Source organism: Scomber japonicus, chromosome 2 (assembly GCF_027409825.1).
Source record: "Scomber japonicus isolate fScoJap1 chromosome 2, fScoJap1.pri, whole genome shotgun sequence".
Lineage (NCBI taxonomy): Eukaryota > Metazoa > Chordata > Actinopteri > Scombriformes > Scombridae > Scomber > Scomber japonicus.
In genome coordinates this window covers 10,472,232-10,491,876 of record NC_070579.1, presented here as the reverse complement: position 1 = coordinate 10,491,876, position 19,645 = coordinate 10,472,232, and the positions used below count along the sequence as shown (strand labels likewise).

General features: G+C 40.8%; 1 protein-coding gene across 1 annotated transcript; it reads left to right on the top strand.

Annotated features, from left to right (window-relative positions):
- The first annotated feature begins 5,725 nt into the window (after positions 1–5,725).
- On the top strand, positions 5,726–14,936 carry nptxrb (neuronal pentraxin receptor b). Its single transcript, XM_053335358.1, has 5 exons — positions 5,726–6,460; positions 8,849–9,221; positions 10,043–10,284; positions 12,440–12,619; positions 14,691–14,936. Exons 1-5 carry the CDS (start codon positions 5,726–5,728, stop codon positions 14,934–14,936), a joined length of 1,776 nt encoding a protein of 591 aa, XP_053191333.1.
- Positions 14,937–19,645: the final 4,709 nt, after the last annotated feature.

Below are 19,645 nucleotides of genomic sequence, written 5' to 3'. Positions count from 1 at the left end.
TTTAATAGTCCAATATGGGTTTGATCAGAAGGCAAACTCCAACTGACAATTATAATGTGTCAAGACTGCAGTTTTGTCTGGTGTTAATGCTAATATGAATTATGTACGTTGTATTGGTTGTAATGACGAGGAGGTTGAGGATAATGATGACATTGTAATGTATCTGAACTTCTGAAGCATGTTTTGCAAACCCTTATTGTACAGATTATGTATTCTGTGTCATGTTACCTGTTACTGTTGTTGCTTTCTGTGTGTGTTTCTTGTACAAGGCTTTTAATTAAAAGCTCCTAAAAAAGCAGCTTTCTTCCTTTTTACTTTTTTCCACAGATACTTTTTATAGGTAAACAAATTAATTCAGTAGCAAGTATGAGGATCTACTTCAAGTGTTGGATAATTTGAATGTGAGATATAACCTTTTAATCCCTGACTACACAGTTCAGAAGTACTGTGGTGTGTTATCTGCCCACATCATCATGTCTCCCAGTGGAGCGAGGGCACCCACTCCACCTCCTCCTCCTCCCAGCACCAATCAGCTCCAGCAGCTCAGAAGGAAAAACTCTTCTTCCATATCTAACACTGACATCTTAAAAAGTTCTTAGCAAACAATTACATAATTCTACATCCAGTGAACAGGAAGTAACATTTACTTTGGATTTGTTTCCGCCCACCTGATGAGTCCACATTATATATTCACTCGTTTCCATATCAGGGTGAGGGTCATTTGATTTATCGAAACTTAGTTTGAAATTTGAACCACTGAAGTACAAAATCAACTATGACGTATCCTCCAACTTGTGGTTTTGGTCTTGAAGAAGAACTTTATCAAAATCTAGTTTTAAGACATTAATTTTGAGATCATGTATTAAATATGTGTTTTAATCAAATTGCACACAGAAAACAGAGCAAAGTAGTATTATCCATCATAGGAGTGCGGTAAGGCTTCAACCAGCTACTATTCCCATTATTAATAGCTCCGGAAACAATTTATTGTTCAGTATATAAAAGGTCTGAAAAGAGTTTTAAAAATACATTTAATTATTTCCTGAAGGCCAAGTTAACATTAAAATTACTCATTTTGTCTGACTAACAGCCAAAAACCCAAACTGGCAAATATTTATATTTAAGCATCAAGGACCAGTGAATGTTTTGGCATTGTTGCTGATTAATCTTTTCTAATCATTTCAGCTCTAGGCTCCAACCATAGAGGAGTCAGTATGGTCAAACTCTTGCCTCGGGGATTAGGAGGTTAATTCATCCCTGTTGAGACGCTGCCAACATTGTGTGCCATTCGATGATGGGCAAGTAGTGCACAGCTGAAAACAGCTGCCAGCTGCAAATCATGGTAAGTAATCCCTTCACCATTACTCACAGTCATTTGATCTATTGTTATAATATGAAAAATTGTGATTTATACAACTTTAAAGAAAAATGTGAGTCCAAAAAGGCCTGCCTCTTATTTTTCCTCTGCTACTAATCATCATGTACCTGCTCCAACCTTTAGAAAAGTAAGCTGATTTAGTTTATTGTGTTGCAGTTCTCAAATGTCCCACTGAGGGGAGCTGTTGAGCTGCTTTGATACGCTCATTGGAGCATGAACGTGTTACCATAAAGGGGCCAATGTTTGTGTTTCAGAGGGATTGTGAAGGCTGGGGTTATCTTAAGGTCACAACGCCTGGGCATTCATCTCATAATGTTTTGATGTTGTAATGAATACATACATGTAGTTCAAACAGCTTTTTTATTTATCTACTGTTGAATCTGGATGTAAAACACAGAGAGAACAGAATTAGAGGTTCCTCCATCTTTCCTCGTTGGCGGGGTTACCACTGGAGCGAGAAGCCAGATGGAACTGAAAATAGTCATTGTGGTTTGATATGTGGTTTGGGTTTTAAATTATACTGTGTCCACTAGACCATAAGATGCATGGTACAGCTCTGTTTTAACACTGCTGATCACTTTACACTCATATATAGACAGTCAGACATTGGCATGGACTCAAACACTCTGAGATGGGTTAGCTAGCACCTCTCAGATTGACAGCAGTGTGTGGGCGATATGTTAAATATGAGTTACTTACAGTGACTAAGGGCGTTCCACAGGGCTCCATCTAAAGCCTGGGATTATTCACGAGTTTAATACATCTAATTTACATTTTATGCAGATTATACTATTTTTATACGGTTCAGCAAATTCTATCCAGTCAGCCATTGATAATCTGAAACTCTCATTTAATACCATACCCCTTCTTAACCTTAAACTTAATTAAAATGCAGATGTGTGTTTTTCTGAAGAGCTAAGGAAATTGACATTAGTTTTTTTGGATCTGAACTTTAAATAGTACCCTGGGAGAGAAAGTTCCTCATTATAAATACTTAGGCATCTGGATTGATGGCAAATTTACTTTTAAAACATCATATAGTCAACTTTGCAAAAGGTTGCAACTTGGTTTTTGGTATCGGTACAGCTTCTGTCTCCCATTGTATTTTAGGATAAAGACCGTGGAAGCAACCTTTCACTCTGTGCTGAATTATGGCGATATTATTTATAGGCATGCTCTTATCTCTAATCTTAAACATCTGGATGCTATCTATCACTCTCGTAGATCTACAACTGTGTCTTGTATCAGAGGGTGGGCTGGCCCTCCCTCTCTGTCAGGTGAGATCAACACTTTTATCTCTTAATTTATAAAGGGCTAATTCCTAAAATTACCACTTTATTTATTGTCATGCTGTGCTCAAGATGTTCTGCTTTTAACATCTGTCCTGAGAACTAGCTGACAGATGGTTCTGCAGTAAATACTAATCTGGGAAAGAATTTACCCTTCAGATATTTCATCCCATTTGTCTGGAATAATTTACGAGGTAGACTGAAAATTTACTGACGTTGAGAGCAATTCAAAGTTTGGTTAGAGGTTCTGTTGATTTTAGTTGTGACTGTTGAACATAATATGCTTGTATTTTTTATGTTTATACCTAATATTTTAGAATTGCACTTATTTATAATTTGTCATGTTGTTTTCTATATGAATGTATATTTAAAGCTATTTTATGTTGTTATGTCATTACCATTATCATGATATTTTTATTTCTTTACTCTCAATATCAATGTGGCTTCCAGATTAGATTAAAAAAAACTATGTGTAGCCGACTTCTGTGTGTGTGTGTGTGTGTGTGTGTGTGTGTGTGTGTGTGTGTGTGTGTGCGTGCAACATCGGCCAACTCTGGAGATTAATCTATAATCTAGGCTACTGGTCTCTGCAGGGATTCCTGACCAGACTGGTGTTTGAGCCTCTGGTTGTGGTGGATGTTGAAGCTTTGTTTCAAACCAAACCATCTGAATACTTTCATTGAGTTTGACTTGAGGATGGAAAACACATCATTTGTGGCTTTCTTTAGTTGTTGCATGTCAGAAGTGTATCTGCTTTTACAGGCATATTATAGTCTTTGTAAGAGAAGATAGACAGAAAGGACTGCTGCCTGCAAGTTTGCAAATATGACATCTTTTCACTCTAAAACACCCCCTGTGTGAAGTCTGCTTCGATGTCTCATATCAAAATACCAAATCTTGTTCCACAAGGTTTACGTTGTGTCAAGAAAAAAGAGAAATCAGCTAAAACATCAGTCATTCAGAATCAAAGAGCATCATCCTCCCTGTAGACTCGCACTGAAATTCAGCTCAAATAAGGACACAGTAATCAGAGACGAGGCAGAGAATCAAATGTCTTCATCTAATCTGACGTTGTCTCAATAGGCAAAAATGCAATCAAGACTTGTGCTTTTTTTACATTCACTTTTGCCACGTAAGCAGTGTAGCTCTAACAGTGACGATGTTGGCTGGCCAGTCAGTCTGCCACTACGGGATAGATTGTCATTTAATTTTAATGGCCCCCCCTCAGGATGAATTGTAATAACTTGATGACCTTTAGTGGCAACATAAGGGTCAAAATCAACCCAGTACTTTGGTTTATGATCAAAAACTAGAAAAAGTGATGACATTCCCTTCAGCTTCATCTGCACTTTGGGTTTAGTGCTAATTACAAAATATTATCCTACTGTGTTAACATGGTACACAGTATACAGCATAGCGTGTTAGCATGTTAGCGTGTTAGCGTGCTGCGACTAAGTACAGCTTTACAGACATAATACAGAAGCAGACATGATGTTTGCTCTGTTCTCAAAGTTGATGAAATGTACAAACTGAAGTGTAAGTGGGTTAATGGAAAGAGTTCTCACCAACAAACTAAATTTTACCAACACAAAGTAACTCCTGGAATCAATTGAAGTATCACAGATTTAAATCTGAGGTTATGGGTTCAAGGTTTGTCTTTTAATGTTGTGCTAATCAACAGCTTCACTTCTCCAGCTGGCAGTAGGCCTGCTGTGCCCAGATGTTTACTGAACCACTTTACTTGGATCAGATTCATCCTGTGCTGCATGTCTTAATTTAATTTGGACAAATATCAATAGCAAACTTTATTAAAGTGGTTCATCCACTGTGTGAAGAAAACACTTCACAGAGAAGAGAAAAGAAGAGAAAAGAAGAGAAGAGAAGAGAAGAGAAGAGAAGAGAAGTATGGTGTCAGGGTCGGATTATTTCTGTTGAAAACAAGAAAATGTCCTTCCTCCCACTTCGGTTGAAAAACCTTTAGTGTTTAATGACCCAAGAATGTCCTCCCCCTCTAATTCAGGTGTATGACCTTTATGTCTTAACATCAGATATGTATTGTTGTATCTGTGAATAGATGCAGGCTGATGAATGCAGCACTTAGGCGACTGTACTGCTTCTGTAAAAGCTTTGGATTATTTCAGCTCCGGATAGCTGGGATTGTCATTTCAGACATGACGTATGTTTTGTGTGTGTGTGTGTGTGTGTGTGTGTGTATTGTGCACTTAAGGGTGCATCATAAATACATTATAAACAAATATTTTTGTGTATTTTTTCTATTTTCTCCAATTTCTCCCGATTGTTTTGTTTGTTTGTGTAGATTTTATCAGGATTCACAAATTTAAGTTGCCTCTCCGAACCAGAATTAATCCTTTATTTTTCTTACAAAGTCAAAACAATCAATGAAAATAAGCCTAATTAGTTTAATGAGCACAAACTTGCACAATGACACACATCAACTGTCTCTTTTTTACGTTTCATCCTCTTCTGTTTTCTCTCTTCCAGCGTGTTTGTCTCTTGCACACACACACACACACACACACACACACACACACACACAAACATTGATTCATCACTGTTTGTTCACGCTGCTGCTGGAGGTTCACCTCTGCTTTGACGCATGCCCACAGCAGCCTCGCTCCTCCTCTCCCGTGGTCCCCATGGTAACGCGCGGAGGAGAGCAGCTTAGCAACACGGAGACGTTTGGAGAGAGCATCTCTGGACCAGACAGCACGGCTCCATCAGTATCACACACACACACACATACACACAGAGAGAGAGAGAGAAGGAGGCGAGGAGAAAACAGCAGCGCCTCTGACAAACATCTTCTGTAAGTGAATCATTTTTACATCCAACAGCTCCGGCAGCTGTCAGAAGAGGCAGATTATTAATCACTAATCAGATCATGATCATGTTCTGGTGATGCAGTGTCCCCACACGCTGTGATGCTGCTCTCTGTAGCACGCTGTAGCCTCCGAAACGAGATCATTTTTAACTGCTGTGTGCATGCCATCTTTCTCTCCTGAATCGTAACCTCTTTGCGTCGATCTCCACAGTCATCATGAAGTTCGTGGTGGTGCTTGTGGGAGCGGGCACCTTGGCCTTCCTCGGCGCGGTCATCTGCATCATCGCCAGTGTTTACCCCCGAAAACGAGCCTCGCCTCTCAGCGACAACGGCACCCTGACATCGGAGACGCTGCTCCAGCCTTTGGAGCCTGGATCGGTGGCTCACGCCGGTCCGCTGGGCGCACTGCACGGTGCCGAGTCCTACGATGGAGGGAACGGGCTCGGTGGCATCGGCCTGGAGGTCCCCACTTTAAACGAGCTTAACCTCGGGGAAGAGACCGGGGGAGGGTCCGCTAAACAGTTCAGCTTCAGCCGGCTGATCTGCACGCCTGTTCCCGTCGGAGAGTGCAAGACCAAGGATCTGAGGCAGCAGCAGCAGCAACAGCAGCAGCAGGCGGATGATCCATATGGAGCCGGGGATGAGGACTGGACTTATCTCCGGACTACAGCGGAGGAGCTCCGGCAAATGGTCCTGCAGCAGAACGACCAAATCCTCATGGACCAGAGGACCATCCGGGAGCTCACAGGGAAGCTGACTGAATGCGAGAGCGACCTGGAGGACGAGAAGAGCATCCCGGAGCGCAGCGTCGGGGTCTGGAGCGGGAACCGGAGGGTCATGGCCGGGGATGATGTGAGCTCCTCCGCCGCGGCGCAGCTGCAGACTGCTCGGGCCGTGGAGGAGCTGGCCAGGGCCATCATGGACCTGAAGGACCGCATTGAGAAACTGGAGGTAAAGGGGGAGATGATAGTGAGCTCAGGCAAGACAAACTTTGGCAAAAACCTGTTGTTCTCTTGCTGCTTTTTGAGTTTAGTTAGAAAGCAGGAGATTTGAACTGAATTTGGCATTATGCAACAGACTGGTGAATAGTTGGTGACTAAAAAAGGTCCATGTCTGGTCAGTTTCACAGTTTTCACACTGACAGGCTGGTATCTACTGTAGTTTAAGACCTTACTCATAGGCTAAATGTGACTATAAAAGGTTAATCCTCTCAGAATTGATCATTTACTGTCACCAAAAATTTGAAATTAGATCTGAAAAGTGCCACAAGCCATGCCACGGGTACATGCAGAAATGACTGAATCAAAATTGTTTGAAGGCTTGTGCATTGACGTCTGTGTTCATCATCTGAGGTGCCCTCTAACTCCCTCCCTTTTTCCCTCTCCATCCTTCCCCTCCTCTTTTATCTTCACCTCTCCTCTTTTTCTGACAAATGCCTCGTGACACAGGCGGGTCTTGCGCACTCTCCCCACGGCGGACCCCAAGGGAAATCTTCCCACCTGGCCCTCACACTCCCTCCGCCACCCCCCTCCCCTCCCCTCCCCTCCTCTCCTCCTCCCCCCCGCTGTGTCAACTGCCTCTACCCTCTACCTCTGCATCCGACAGCAGGATAGAGACATAAATAAAAGATGAAGCTGGCTGGACAGGAAAGAAAGCGGTGGAGGGAGGGGAGGTCAGATTCTCAGTTTGTGTGTGTGCTGAGATTGAGACATAGGCAGGCTTATAACACAACACACACACACACACACACACACACACACACACACACACACACACACACACACACACACACACTCTGCCAGCTCTCCCCAAGCACAGTCAGAAGCAAGGTTGCCTCCGTCAGTGTGAATTTATATCCTGGACGGCCGGTCCTGCCTCAGCAATTCTCTTGATATTATATGTCTCCTTCACAGCTGTCTCATCCACACCAACAGCAGCATCTCTCTCTCTTTTTACTGCTGCTTCACCAACAACCTTTTTATGTTTCTGCCATGAATACTAATACTGCTACTGCCTCGATACTACTATCATCACTTACACATCGTCTTTGTGCTACAGCATTATTATCATTTCTCTTCCCGTAGTGTCAGTTTCAAAACGCCACTAAAAAAACCCTTTCATTATTGATGCTACTAAAAAGAAGATGGAAATGATCTGCTCATTCCCTTTATGGTTAATATTTTAAAGTTAAATAAAACAAAGATTCATAGAATAAGTCAAGGACTCACAACTCTCCTTTTTCTCTTATTAAATGAATAACGACTCTCCGTTTGAAGGCGCTGCTTTGTTCAGCGTGTGGGTCTTTCACATAAGACAAAATAAATAACTTAAAAACAATTAATTTGATCAATATAATGATTGATACCAGGCTATAACACTGCACCAGACACATACTGAGGAGAGCAGAGCCAAACCAGCTGTATGTTTAAGTGCACTGATTTAATATTGAAGCAAAAATACTCTTTAGACTTAAGTCCAAGCTTTTAGTCTTTAGCTCTTCATCAGGACAAATGTTTGATCGGATTGTTTGATTTGATTGATGTTTATTTTATTATTTTACAGTACATGCAAATACAAAATACTATTCACAATATGTCAGATTCAAATGCATCGTAATCTCTGATGCTTCTCTGCTAATGTCCACGCACACATAAAAACTAAATATTGCACCTTAGACTGGGGGCGATCTTCTCAAAAATGTTAAATATTTTAAATTTGTAAGCCCTGACCTTATTTGTGAAATCTGATTTAGCACCCGCATCTTAGTTTAGTTTGTTGCTATTTAGCACTAAACCCAAATTACAGCAGAGGCAGATGGGAATACCAGCTCTGATATTTGATATTTGATATTTGGTCATAAACCAAATTAGGCAGATAGTAATTTTGACCTGTTGATGGCGTAGCAACAGTGAATCAACAACTTCATTAGATTTTATCCTCTAGGGAATGAAACTACTAATTAATTTATTAGTTGTTGAGATATTTAATAAAATACAGAAATGTTGACTTCAGGGTGGTGCTTTATTAAAATCCAGGGCGTTACCAAACACACTCATGATCCCTACATGATTCATCCTGGGGGGACCATGAATGTCTGGACTAGATTTATTGAAAATCCATCTTAATCAGTGAGACTGTCACTGAAAGCTACATTATAACAAAAGCTAAAATACATTTTCTGTCTTGGCTGCTCCCCATTTTAGATCTCTTGTGAACAAATTAGCAGGTTTTTTTCTTCAGCTGCATTTTTTAATTATCTTTTTGACCAGCTGTCTTTCTAAATGTCCTTTTTTAAGTCTATAACACCTCCCTGTCCTTTTCTCTCACCCCTCCCTGCAGGCAGAGATCGGCCCTGCTGCCTTAAACCTCACAGACACATCCATGGGCTCAAGTAGCAGCAGCCCGGCTGGTAACACTGTCAAATCTCCCACTCCACCCACCGGTGGTGCCTCTTCTACACCCTCAGCAGCCACCCCAGGGAGCCGCCGTCCTACCTCCCATGCTTCTCCTGCCCCCAAACCCCCATCTAAAGCCTCTCCCGGGCGTGGAAAGGGTACCTGGAGAGTGGAGGACCTGGAGGGGGAACTGGAGAGGAAAATAAAGATGTTAGAAAAGGAGCGACAGGCTATGAGGAAAGAGACGCACGGCCAGCATGAGAAGATAAATCAGGGCATCGATACCGTGAACCACCGCGTCACTGAACTGGAGCACAGTGAGTGTGTGTGGGGGGAAGAGGGGCAGTAAAGTCACGAGGTGGTGGATGAATAGATAAAGGGAAGGATGTATGGAGATCATCACAGGCAGGTAAACAGCTGCATCGCCACTCTGATGAACCTGAGAGCATGGCAAGGGAAGGCTAAAATGAAACTTTAATGAATGCTGTGGGCTAACTGGGTCATCATAGCAGTAGAGAATAAGCTGTAGATTAAAATAAGATGATTAATGAGTGCTGAAGGTTGTTAAATGTCACAGAGCTATGAGCTGAAAAATAAAAATAAAACACAGCGAATGAATTTAATGGAAATGACCTGAAATCACTTTTATATCATATGGATTTATATTAAAGATCTTTATTTTATCATTTGGAAATGTCACATTGGCTGTATGTTTGTGTTATTTCCTGTTTGCCAAGTACAGTCATAGTAAATGGAGGTTAAGTTTACTCTAATAGTTACACAGAGAGAGGTAAAAGACTGGAAAGAGGAATGAGAGGAGTGGACCACTGGTGTAGAGAAGAGATGGAGAGTTGGCAAGGTGCAAAGAAGAGAGCAGAAAGCAGTTTTATATCCTCCTTTTTATCTCTTTTCATCTTTTTATGTTATCCAACCATCTCTGGCCTTGAGTTAAAGTGGCTGGTCTTTACTGCACCTGTACTGTTGAGCTCTTGCTAGGTGCTGTGTGTGTGTGTATTGTATAAATTGGCCATAGAGGAATCATCCTTCCACATTTATCTCTGTTTATCTTCCCCTCTCTCTATCTCTCCATCTCTCCATCTCTACATCTGTTCATCTCCTTTTATCTGTGTCTCCACAGCGCTGACAGAGCCGTCGTTCCCCGATGGCTTCGTCCTCTCCTTCCCCATGCGGACCAACTACATGTACGGCCTGGTCAGAAAAGAGATAACTGAGATGTACGCCTTCACTGCTTGTGTATGGCTGAAGGCTAAAGAAGGGGGGATCGGGACCCCATTTTCCTACTCGGTGCCGGGGCAACCAAATGAGCTGGTGCTGCTACAAGGAGTCCATAACCCTGTGGAGCTGCTCATCAACGACAAGGTACACGACAATGTTTTTTTCACTTCATTACTCATAGCTGAGGGTTTGAAATGGTTGAAGGAAGTTAACTGAATATATAATGTTGTTTTGGCAATTAATGGCTTCTTCCGGTGAAAATAATAAACATGTTTATGCCCCGTCGGTTTCAGGGAAATGGAAATCATTAATAGCTTGTCGTGCTGTTCCAGTTGGTATCTGATTGTAATTAATTGATTTATATTAGCTATGGAAGCATACTAATTGTTGCAACAGGTTAACTCTTTCATTCCATGTTACATGATTTACAACATAGGAAATGTCACTGCATGCAATTAATATATATGTTAGTAAAAAGAGGATAACAGTGTATATAAGGTTTGAGGTTGGTTCTCTGGGTGCACAGCAGACGAGATTGTGGATCGATCCCCTCTGCTTCACTTCTGTCTGAGTCTTCCAGTCTAATGAGTCATTGGTAAAAAAAAACAAAAACATTTTTTTTCCTTCTGCTACAGACAATATGGATCTAAAGCAGATGGTTACCCTGAACAAGACATTAAACATGTAAAAACCCACACACACAAAAAAAGAAAGAAAGAAAGAAAACAGGATAAGAATAATAACTAAGGGTCATAGTAAGGTTTACTACAACATGAAAAATAGCAAATGCCAATATTACATTGAATTAAATTAATAATGGGTGTAGGCTACATGTCTTTGTTTTATTTTTGCACATTTGTAATGGTTGTCGAAGAGGCAGGCACATAAACAAGCTTTTTGTAGCTGTTGTTTTATTTATAGTTTTAAAGGTAGAGTCAGTAATTCTAATCCAACACACTTTTTTGTCAAATTCAGCTAATATCTCGTCACAGTCTGCGAGCTGTACCGTTTGTGTGTGCGTTAAAAAACAATCATACCCAGCACTGACTCTGAATGTAATGTAAACACAGTGGCTTGGAGCGACCACACAACACTACTACGATGAATCAGCAGCATAGTTCACAGGGCAGACAGGAGGAAATCATCAGACAGCCGACAGTCTCTCGTCTTCTGTATCTGATGAATGGCAGCTAGAGAGAGAGAGAGAGAGAGAAAGAGAGAAAGAGAGAGAGAGAGAGAGACAGAGAGAGAGAGAGAGAGAGAGAGAGAGGCCAATTCACATATTAAACATTTTTTTCATTGAACAGATTTGAGTTTATTTTATTAGATTGATCAAACTACACTGAATCAGAGACAGTCTGATGAATAACTCCAATATTTTTCACACTGAGTCTGTTTCTGTTGTATTTAGTGAAGCGTAATCTGAGCAGACAGCTGTTTAAATCACACTAATACCCCGCTGAGTTTTCAAGTTATTAACCATATCAATGAGTAAATAAATGATAACACTCTTGATTTCTTCCCGTGGAGCCGACATGCAAACAAATCTGGTTCAGTTAATTTCTGCTGTCAGTTAGCTTGGTTAAGGCTATTTCACTTGACGCTGTCCTCTCAGCTTCCCAGCAGCTGACGGGCGGCTGCTTTTGTGGACAGAGACGCTGAACGCAGGTTGAATGAGAAATTAGGAAGGCTGCAGAGAGGCGGAGAGTATGGATACCCTGTTGTGCTCATGAGACAATTATTCTACAGCTGGCACACTGCTCTGGAGTCCGCCATATTTTAGAATAGAATAGATCTTTATCGTCATTGCAAGTATACAATGAAACCAATGAAGTCCAATTGCAGCATAAAAATAAAATAAGATATAAAATATATGCATAACACTAATACACACACACACACACAAGCCAAAACACGTTACCCATATCCATGACCACATACACATTCATACCCATACCCATAAAACCTTAAAACATGTGTCTAAAATATGCAACCCACATCCATTAATTTGGAGAGCGGCGCTTCTGAAGGAGCACAAAGAGAGGGCAGCATTTGTTTGGGTGTTTAGTTCAAATATCTACAATGTTTCTCCAGAATGACTGACTATACCTTTAATACTTACTTTTAAAGTGCTTTAATATTGAATTAGAGGAGTGAGGATGTAAAGTGCAGTGACAGGGAGGTTGAGACAGGGTGTCCAGATTCTGCCTTAATTACTTCCAACACTTGTCCAAATCTGATCTAGCAGCACGATCAGACCTGTCAGCTAATTGCAGTCACTTTATTCTCCAATCTGTAGGTGGCCCAGCTGCCGTTGTCGCTCCCACAGGATGAATGGCAACACATCTGTGTTAGCTGGACCCTGAGGGACGGAGTGTGGAAAGCCTACCAGGGAGGAAAGATGAAGGGGAGGGGGGAGGGACTGGCTGCCTGGCATCCCATCAAACCCGGCGGAGTCCTCATACTCGGCCAGGAACAGGTGAGATTTACAGATGGATGGATGGATGGATGAAGGATTGGACTAGTGGATGTCGAGATGAGTGGATGGATGTGCACATTAATGGATGGATAGAGGACAGATAGATGGATTAATGGGTAGAAGGACATATGGACTGATGAACGAATCGATAGTTAAAAGGATGGACGACTGGATAGATTGATGGATGAGTCATGATAGATGGTAAATGAATGAACAGATTAATGGACAGACCAGTTGCTATTTCCAAGAACCACAGTCATCTTTTCACACTTGAGCAGACAGAAAACCTAATGGTGTTTATCCTCACACTGGGGCTGCCTCACTCTTTCATTAGTGAGACACACACATTACATAACCATTGTGAAATCTAGCATTATCCCCTTTCTGTGGTGTCAAAATACCAACCCAAAGCTCATTCAGCAGCCCATTGTCTTTGGATAAAGGATAAAAAGCTGTGAGAGCTGGGAGTTCAATTCTACAAGATGCTCCAATGATGCAACAAGGCTCAATTTAATAGACGGGGCGAGCGAGTACTTTTAATCATCACCGCTCAGCATGCATGATGAATTGCTGTCCTGTTGATGTAATGATCAGATTTTATGGGGAAAATCCAGGGACATCCCCCTTAAAAGGGTGTTTTTGAAGGAGGGATAAACATTTTTTTAATCTTATTCAGGTTGCAGCTCATCAAAACACAATATTGCCTTGTAGGGATAAAGCTTTAGACTGCATTTTCATTGTTATTTAACCACGGCAGGACATACTGTACACCAACAATGAAGGGAAGGTTGTAGTTTTGGGGATCAAAGGTAACCTGTTGGTATTAATACAAAAAAACCTTAATAACCTTGGAAAATGGGCCAATCTTACTTGTTGCTCATTTAAAGCTTGTGTAATGCTCAAGGACGTAAAATACACATGAATAAAGCAAACCCTTTATTTTCTCTTCTATCAATACAAAGTTCTTGAGATACTTTTCCTGCACTACATTTTAGTGTGGAGTAGCAGGAAGGCCACATTTACAACAAGTATCAACATGTTTTCTGTATCTGGACATATTATCTCCATCTGTACTGCATTTACACCTGGTGGTACCTGCATACATCATCTAGATAAGGAAACTGCATCATAATGCAAGATGTAGTTGCACTCAGAGATCAGATAGGCCAGACCACATATGGAAGTCGTTAGGCTCACATTGTTATTGGATCTCTGCCAGGTGTTAATGTAATCTCTACAGCACGATGACATTCATAGGAAAAAAAAAATCAGCCCTGTAAAATGAAAGGTCACCTACCTTCGCCTCTTCCTGCCAGCTAATGCAAGCTCTGCAAAGCTACAAGTAGTACAGACTGCTACAAGTCTTCCCTCATATAAAGTGATTTAGAAATGAATAACGTCCATTTGTGGCAGGAGTTTCCTTGACCTGGGATGTAACACTCTTCTGGACAAGTCCGCCAGATCCACCTAGCTAATTTACATATGGAGATCTGATCGCAATGGTGGCGCCATTCAGAAAACCAGAACGCATTTTAATACCAGGTGTTAAAACAAAAGTATCCTGATACAGATCCTGTTTCTTATGATTCACTTATTTAAGACAGTGATATTTGGATGTTTAATAGACTGAAAATAAAAATATCTGTCACCAAAGTAGAGACAATGTGCAACATCGATAAACACGTCAACAGATTCTCATGTCAAATCTTAATATTTCTACTAGTGTCTTGCACCAAATCTTGCTTATTGTGTGAATGAATGCCGCACAAAAGTTGTAGCAAAGGTTTGTTTTTGAGCAGTCATTGAATAAAAACTTTGTCCCAATAGTTCCTATGTCATTGGAGAGTACAACCTCTATGTGGTGGCCAGGAACTAAATATAGACTCTATCTCCTCCAGTCAGTGGAGGTTAAGTGCTTGACTTTCTAAAATGGTTCCTGGAAAAGTTCTTGTGGGGAAAAGGGGCTAATAGATGACTGTTGAACATAAGCCCAGCAAGAATCAATCTCTTCTATACTTGCTAGTATTTTAAAACCAAACCTTTCATTTTTTCCCATCTCTTACTACCCAAGGATACACTGGGCGGACGTTTCGATGCCTCCCAGGCTCTGGTCGGTGAGCTCTCCCAATTCAACCTGTGGGACCGCGTGCTGAAGCCTGCCGAGGTCGCTGCTCTGGCTGACTGCAGCTCATCGGTGCTTGGCAACATCGCCCCCTGGACCGATCTCGATGTAGACGTCTACGGCGGTGCCACCAAGGAGTCCTTGGACCCGTGCCATGCTGGTCAGAGATCCAACCCATCCAGCCCCAAACAGTGAAGGGAGACTCGGAGAGGTCAGCCAAGGGTGGTGCAATTGTATTAAAGGTCGATTTGGTAGCCGATTAAGGAGATATTTAAAGGAGTATCACATCAGGGGTTTAAAGTGCATTTGTGTATTTTTGGGGAGGGGAAAGCTTACTGGTGGACTGAAATATGTGACGAAGCTAAATGTGATGGAGCATCTAAGTTGTAAAGAGCGGTGTATCTGTTTTGTTTTTTTTGTGTCGGTGTCCATGCTCATACTTCAGCAGTGACATTCAGTACGTTTAGTCACAGAATCACCTGAGTGAAGGCTGCATGGGTGGATCAACGGGACTAGATCAATGATTGGCTCTGGTAAGATGCCTCTGGTTTAGGTCACAATATTTTTGGGCCAGTTAACCATACTGTACATGGTTTTTTGGGCAGAGGGCTTTGAGGCATTTATATAAGTAGTTATGGAACGAACCTTAAATGGTGCCACTGATCAAAGGGTTTCTTAATGTTACAGCAAAGTGACACAAAATGCTGTCTCTCTTCATCTTGTGTCCAGGTGGTTGTGTTTAATGCTAAAAACTGATTACTGAGATGTTGTTATATTTGTTTTAACACTCAATGGAGGAAGAAACTGAATGAGTTTTGTTCATTTTTTGACCTGTACATGATCCTGTTGAGTAATGACTGTGTATGTTTTAAGTTTTATACAGTATACTGCAAAACCATGATTTGGTAAAACAGTGGTCTTATAAATGTGTATTATTGTGTAATGTATCTCTGCTAATGTTGCTCTGTGCCAGTCTCTGCTCCCCCTTGCTGTAGCCTCACACACACACACACACACACACACACACACACACACACACACACACACACACACACACACACACACACACACACACACACACACCTTACAGATCTGCAGAGCTAAGTTGCAGTGTGTTCTCATTTGCAACTTGGACCAAACAGCGCTCTTAATCGACCTCCGAAATAATCACTTGATGTCTAACAAAGCACCGATCAATCAGACGCCCCAAACTGTGACAAACCCGGATGAGTTTAGTAAAAAAAAAACTGTGTTGTACCCTCAAATGTAATCTGTATGAAACTTAAGTGTATTTGCATGAGAAAAGTGTTTTCAGCAAGGTCACATTTTCCTGTCACTGACAAAAGAAACTTTAAAAAATGTATAAATTACAGTGTTGGTGTCCCCAGACTGCCCTCACACTCTGAAACACACAGATGTCTTTTTGGTAAATCTGATCCTCATTGAATACTTGATAGGAAGGGAAATGCATGAAATGGACTGATTCCATGGTGACCGTTTTGTACTTGAAGCTGACTCTGCATAAATCAGCAAAAAGATAGTTGTTTTTTTTAAACACTAGCACTGGACCGACTCATACAGGAGGTTTTTTTAGGCCTGGACAGACGCTGTGCTGACTTGATTTGAAGCTGACTTGCATAGAAACAAACAAAAGTAAATATAAACATACATTAATAATGCACTCAAATTGTCTAAGCATGGTGCATTTTTAGGTCATGTTAGTCTTGTGGCCTAAACAGCTGCTACTAATCTATCTTTTCTGGTTACATAAGAGACAATGCCACATTTTTAGGAGAGGTTGAGCAGGTAGGACCTCTAATTCCCAACTGAATGTAATTTGTTTCTCACACACACACATGCAATCTAATACAATCCAATACAACAACTCTGACTATTGAGACTTTTAAAAAAGGTCTTAAAACATTTCTTTTTAATAGAACTTTTGTCTTTTAATTATGTTTTATTATGTTTTGTTTCATTTTTTTTAATCTGTCAGTTTGAGTTTTGTTTTTTAAATATTAAGTGCTTTATAAATGCAATGTATTATTATTATTATTTATTTTATTTTTTATTTTTTACATTTTACATACATTTTCAGTTTTCTATTGACATTTCAGAAAGGTGGTAATTTTACTTAATGTTTATTATATTGATCATTGGATGGTGGTGGTATATTATTGAACAGTGTTTCTAGTATTTTGTCCACTCCATTAACACACATGAGGAGGGCAAAATATTAGGAGGCCTTTGCAAAACAGCCTTTAGTTTGGATTACATTATATTGCACAGGTGTACCTAATGAAGTGGCCGGTGAGTGCATAGTGTGCATGATCAAAATAGCGTTGAATTAGGACTATGGTCACCTTAAGACAGTTAGTAGGTAAATTAATGCCATAAGACCTACAAACTGAACATTTTTAACACAATGACATGAATGTGACATCTCAAATTGATAAATGCAAAACAGCTAGAGAGCAAAACCACATTAGAAGTCATTTTTAAAAGTTGTCTCCCTGCATGAAGAGGTCCAAAAAGTCCATGATTTGCCTCTTTGTACCCAATAAGTCAGCTGGGATATTTTGCAAGTTCAAAATGGACACTGCAGGAATAATGTTCAGAGGAAGTAGAGAGTAGATAAAAACGGCCCACATTGTGCTGGGTGAGGATTTGATTCCCACGTTGGTCAACCACACTTAATGTATCCACTAAAAAAAACTGTGCAATGACATGTAGACATGTACTGTGGTTTAATCATCAGTACTCCTGTTTGTTTCATACCTCAAGACATCTGCCCCACTTACAATTTGACACTCAGTTGTAAAGTGCCTGTCTGGGCTCTAATGCCCCTTTAAGAAATTAGTCAAATGTTGTTTTTTTTAATGTTTTCTTCTTCTATGTCTCTCTCTCTCTCTCTCTCTCTCTCTCTCTCTCTCTCTCTCTCTCTCTCTCTCTCTCTCTCTCTTCTCTCTCTCTCTCTCTCTCTCTCTCTCTCTCTCATCTCTCTTGCTTTTGGTTGTTGAAGGCTGTGACAGTGTTTCGCTTGTTCCTTATTTGCATCTTCATGGGTTCTTCTATGATATTGTGAAATAGGTGGATGAAAAATAATAAAATGGCTATGACAACATTACTGGAGTTGTTCATGTGTGAGGTATGAATGTGTGTGTGTGTGTGTGTGTGTGTGTGTGTATTTGTGTTACCTTTTTGACCTTTCCCAGTTTAAACAGCGACCATGTCAGCATCAGAAGTCCCCATGGGAACCAAAGCTTGTTCCTAATGAGGCAAAATGTCATTTCTGAGTTAAAGGTCAAGGTGAGAGGTTAGGCCGTCCACAGTCAATGGAAGTCATTGCAATGACCTAACAAGGATAGTGTGTGTGTGTGTGTGTGTGTGTGTGTGTGTGTGTGTGCGCTCAGCTTATTTCCACAGATCTCATTACACCTGTCAGCTCATCAGGACTACACCTCAACTAATCAACTTAGTTCACCCTAACACACACACACACACACACACACACACACACACACACACACATACACACACACATACACACATATACACATAAAGGTGTTAAGTCTAATCTCATTTACTTTTAGTCAGATAAGATTAGCTGCATCCTTGCTGTCAGACGCATGTGTGTGTGTGTGTGTGTGTGTGTGTGTGTGTGTGTGTGTGTGTGTGTGTGTTTATGAAGTTGTTGAGGTGAGAATTCAACAGAGACGCTACAGTAAGTCTGATCTTTGATGCAGATATAATTTAATTTTAACTAAGGCGGTTTTGATTCGTGACTACTGATCTGCCCACTCACAACATTTCCTGGTTTTTGGCTCAGCTGAACTGTGATCTGACGCTGTAACATTTCATAATATTGTTTATTTTATTTGATCTGGGTTTCCTCTCGTTTCCTTAAGGTGCATCATTTCACTCCTACTCCTATCACACCCCCATTACAGTCACTGCTGCCGCTGAACAACACTACAGTTACTTTACTCATTAGCAGATTTGTTTTAAAGTACTTTATTGATCTCTGAAGGGAAATTGATCTTCTGCATTTTGACGCAACCTACTGCCAAGGCCTTAGTTACAGGCACCAAGTTATCACATCACTCATTACTTTAACCCTCCTGTTGTCCTCAGGTCAAGGAAGGACAGAAGAAAGGAAAGGAGTAAGGAGGAAAAGAGGAAGGAAGGACGCAAAGGAGGAAGGAAGAATGGAAGGAAGGAAGGAAGGAAGGAAGGAAAGGAGTAAGGAATTTAGGAGAGAAGGAAGGGAGGAAGGAAAGGAGTAAGGACGAAAAGAGGAAGGAAGGAAGGAAGGAAAGCAGGAAGGAAGGAAGGAAGGAGGAGGGAGCAAAGAAAGAAGGGAGGAGGGGAAGAAGGAAGGAAAAATTAAAGAAAGAGGGAAGAAGGAAGGAAAGAAGGAACAGTCAAAAGAGAGATGGGGGTCAATTTGACCCGGAAGGACGACAGGAGGGTTAAAGTTTTATCAAATAAATGCAGATTTTCTTTCTAAAAGTCACACCAATCAACTCATTGCTATTCTGTTAAGTATTCATATCCTGTCATAAGTTTGCTAATGTCTCGCTGTTACTTGCTTCACACCCAGATAAAAATCAACAGTTTTTAAGAGCTTAAGGATCAGTGGTGATGTTTCTGATCAGTTATCTTTACTGATTAAAAACATAGTGAGAATTTTGCTTATCAAATAAAATCTGTTCTTCTTTCCAGTTTGAATTAGTTTTATGTTTCAGCTCATACTTTTCTCCTGTACATCATGACCTGATGTCTCTATTGACTCTATTGACACCTCTCCCTTATATGCCTCTTATCAACAAATCAAACAAATGAATTCAGTAATATGAGCCATGTGAGCACACTATGAACTTAAATAATAAGATACAATAATT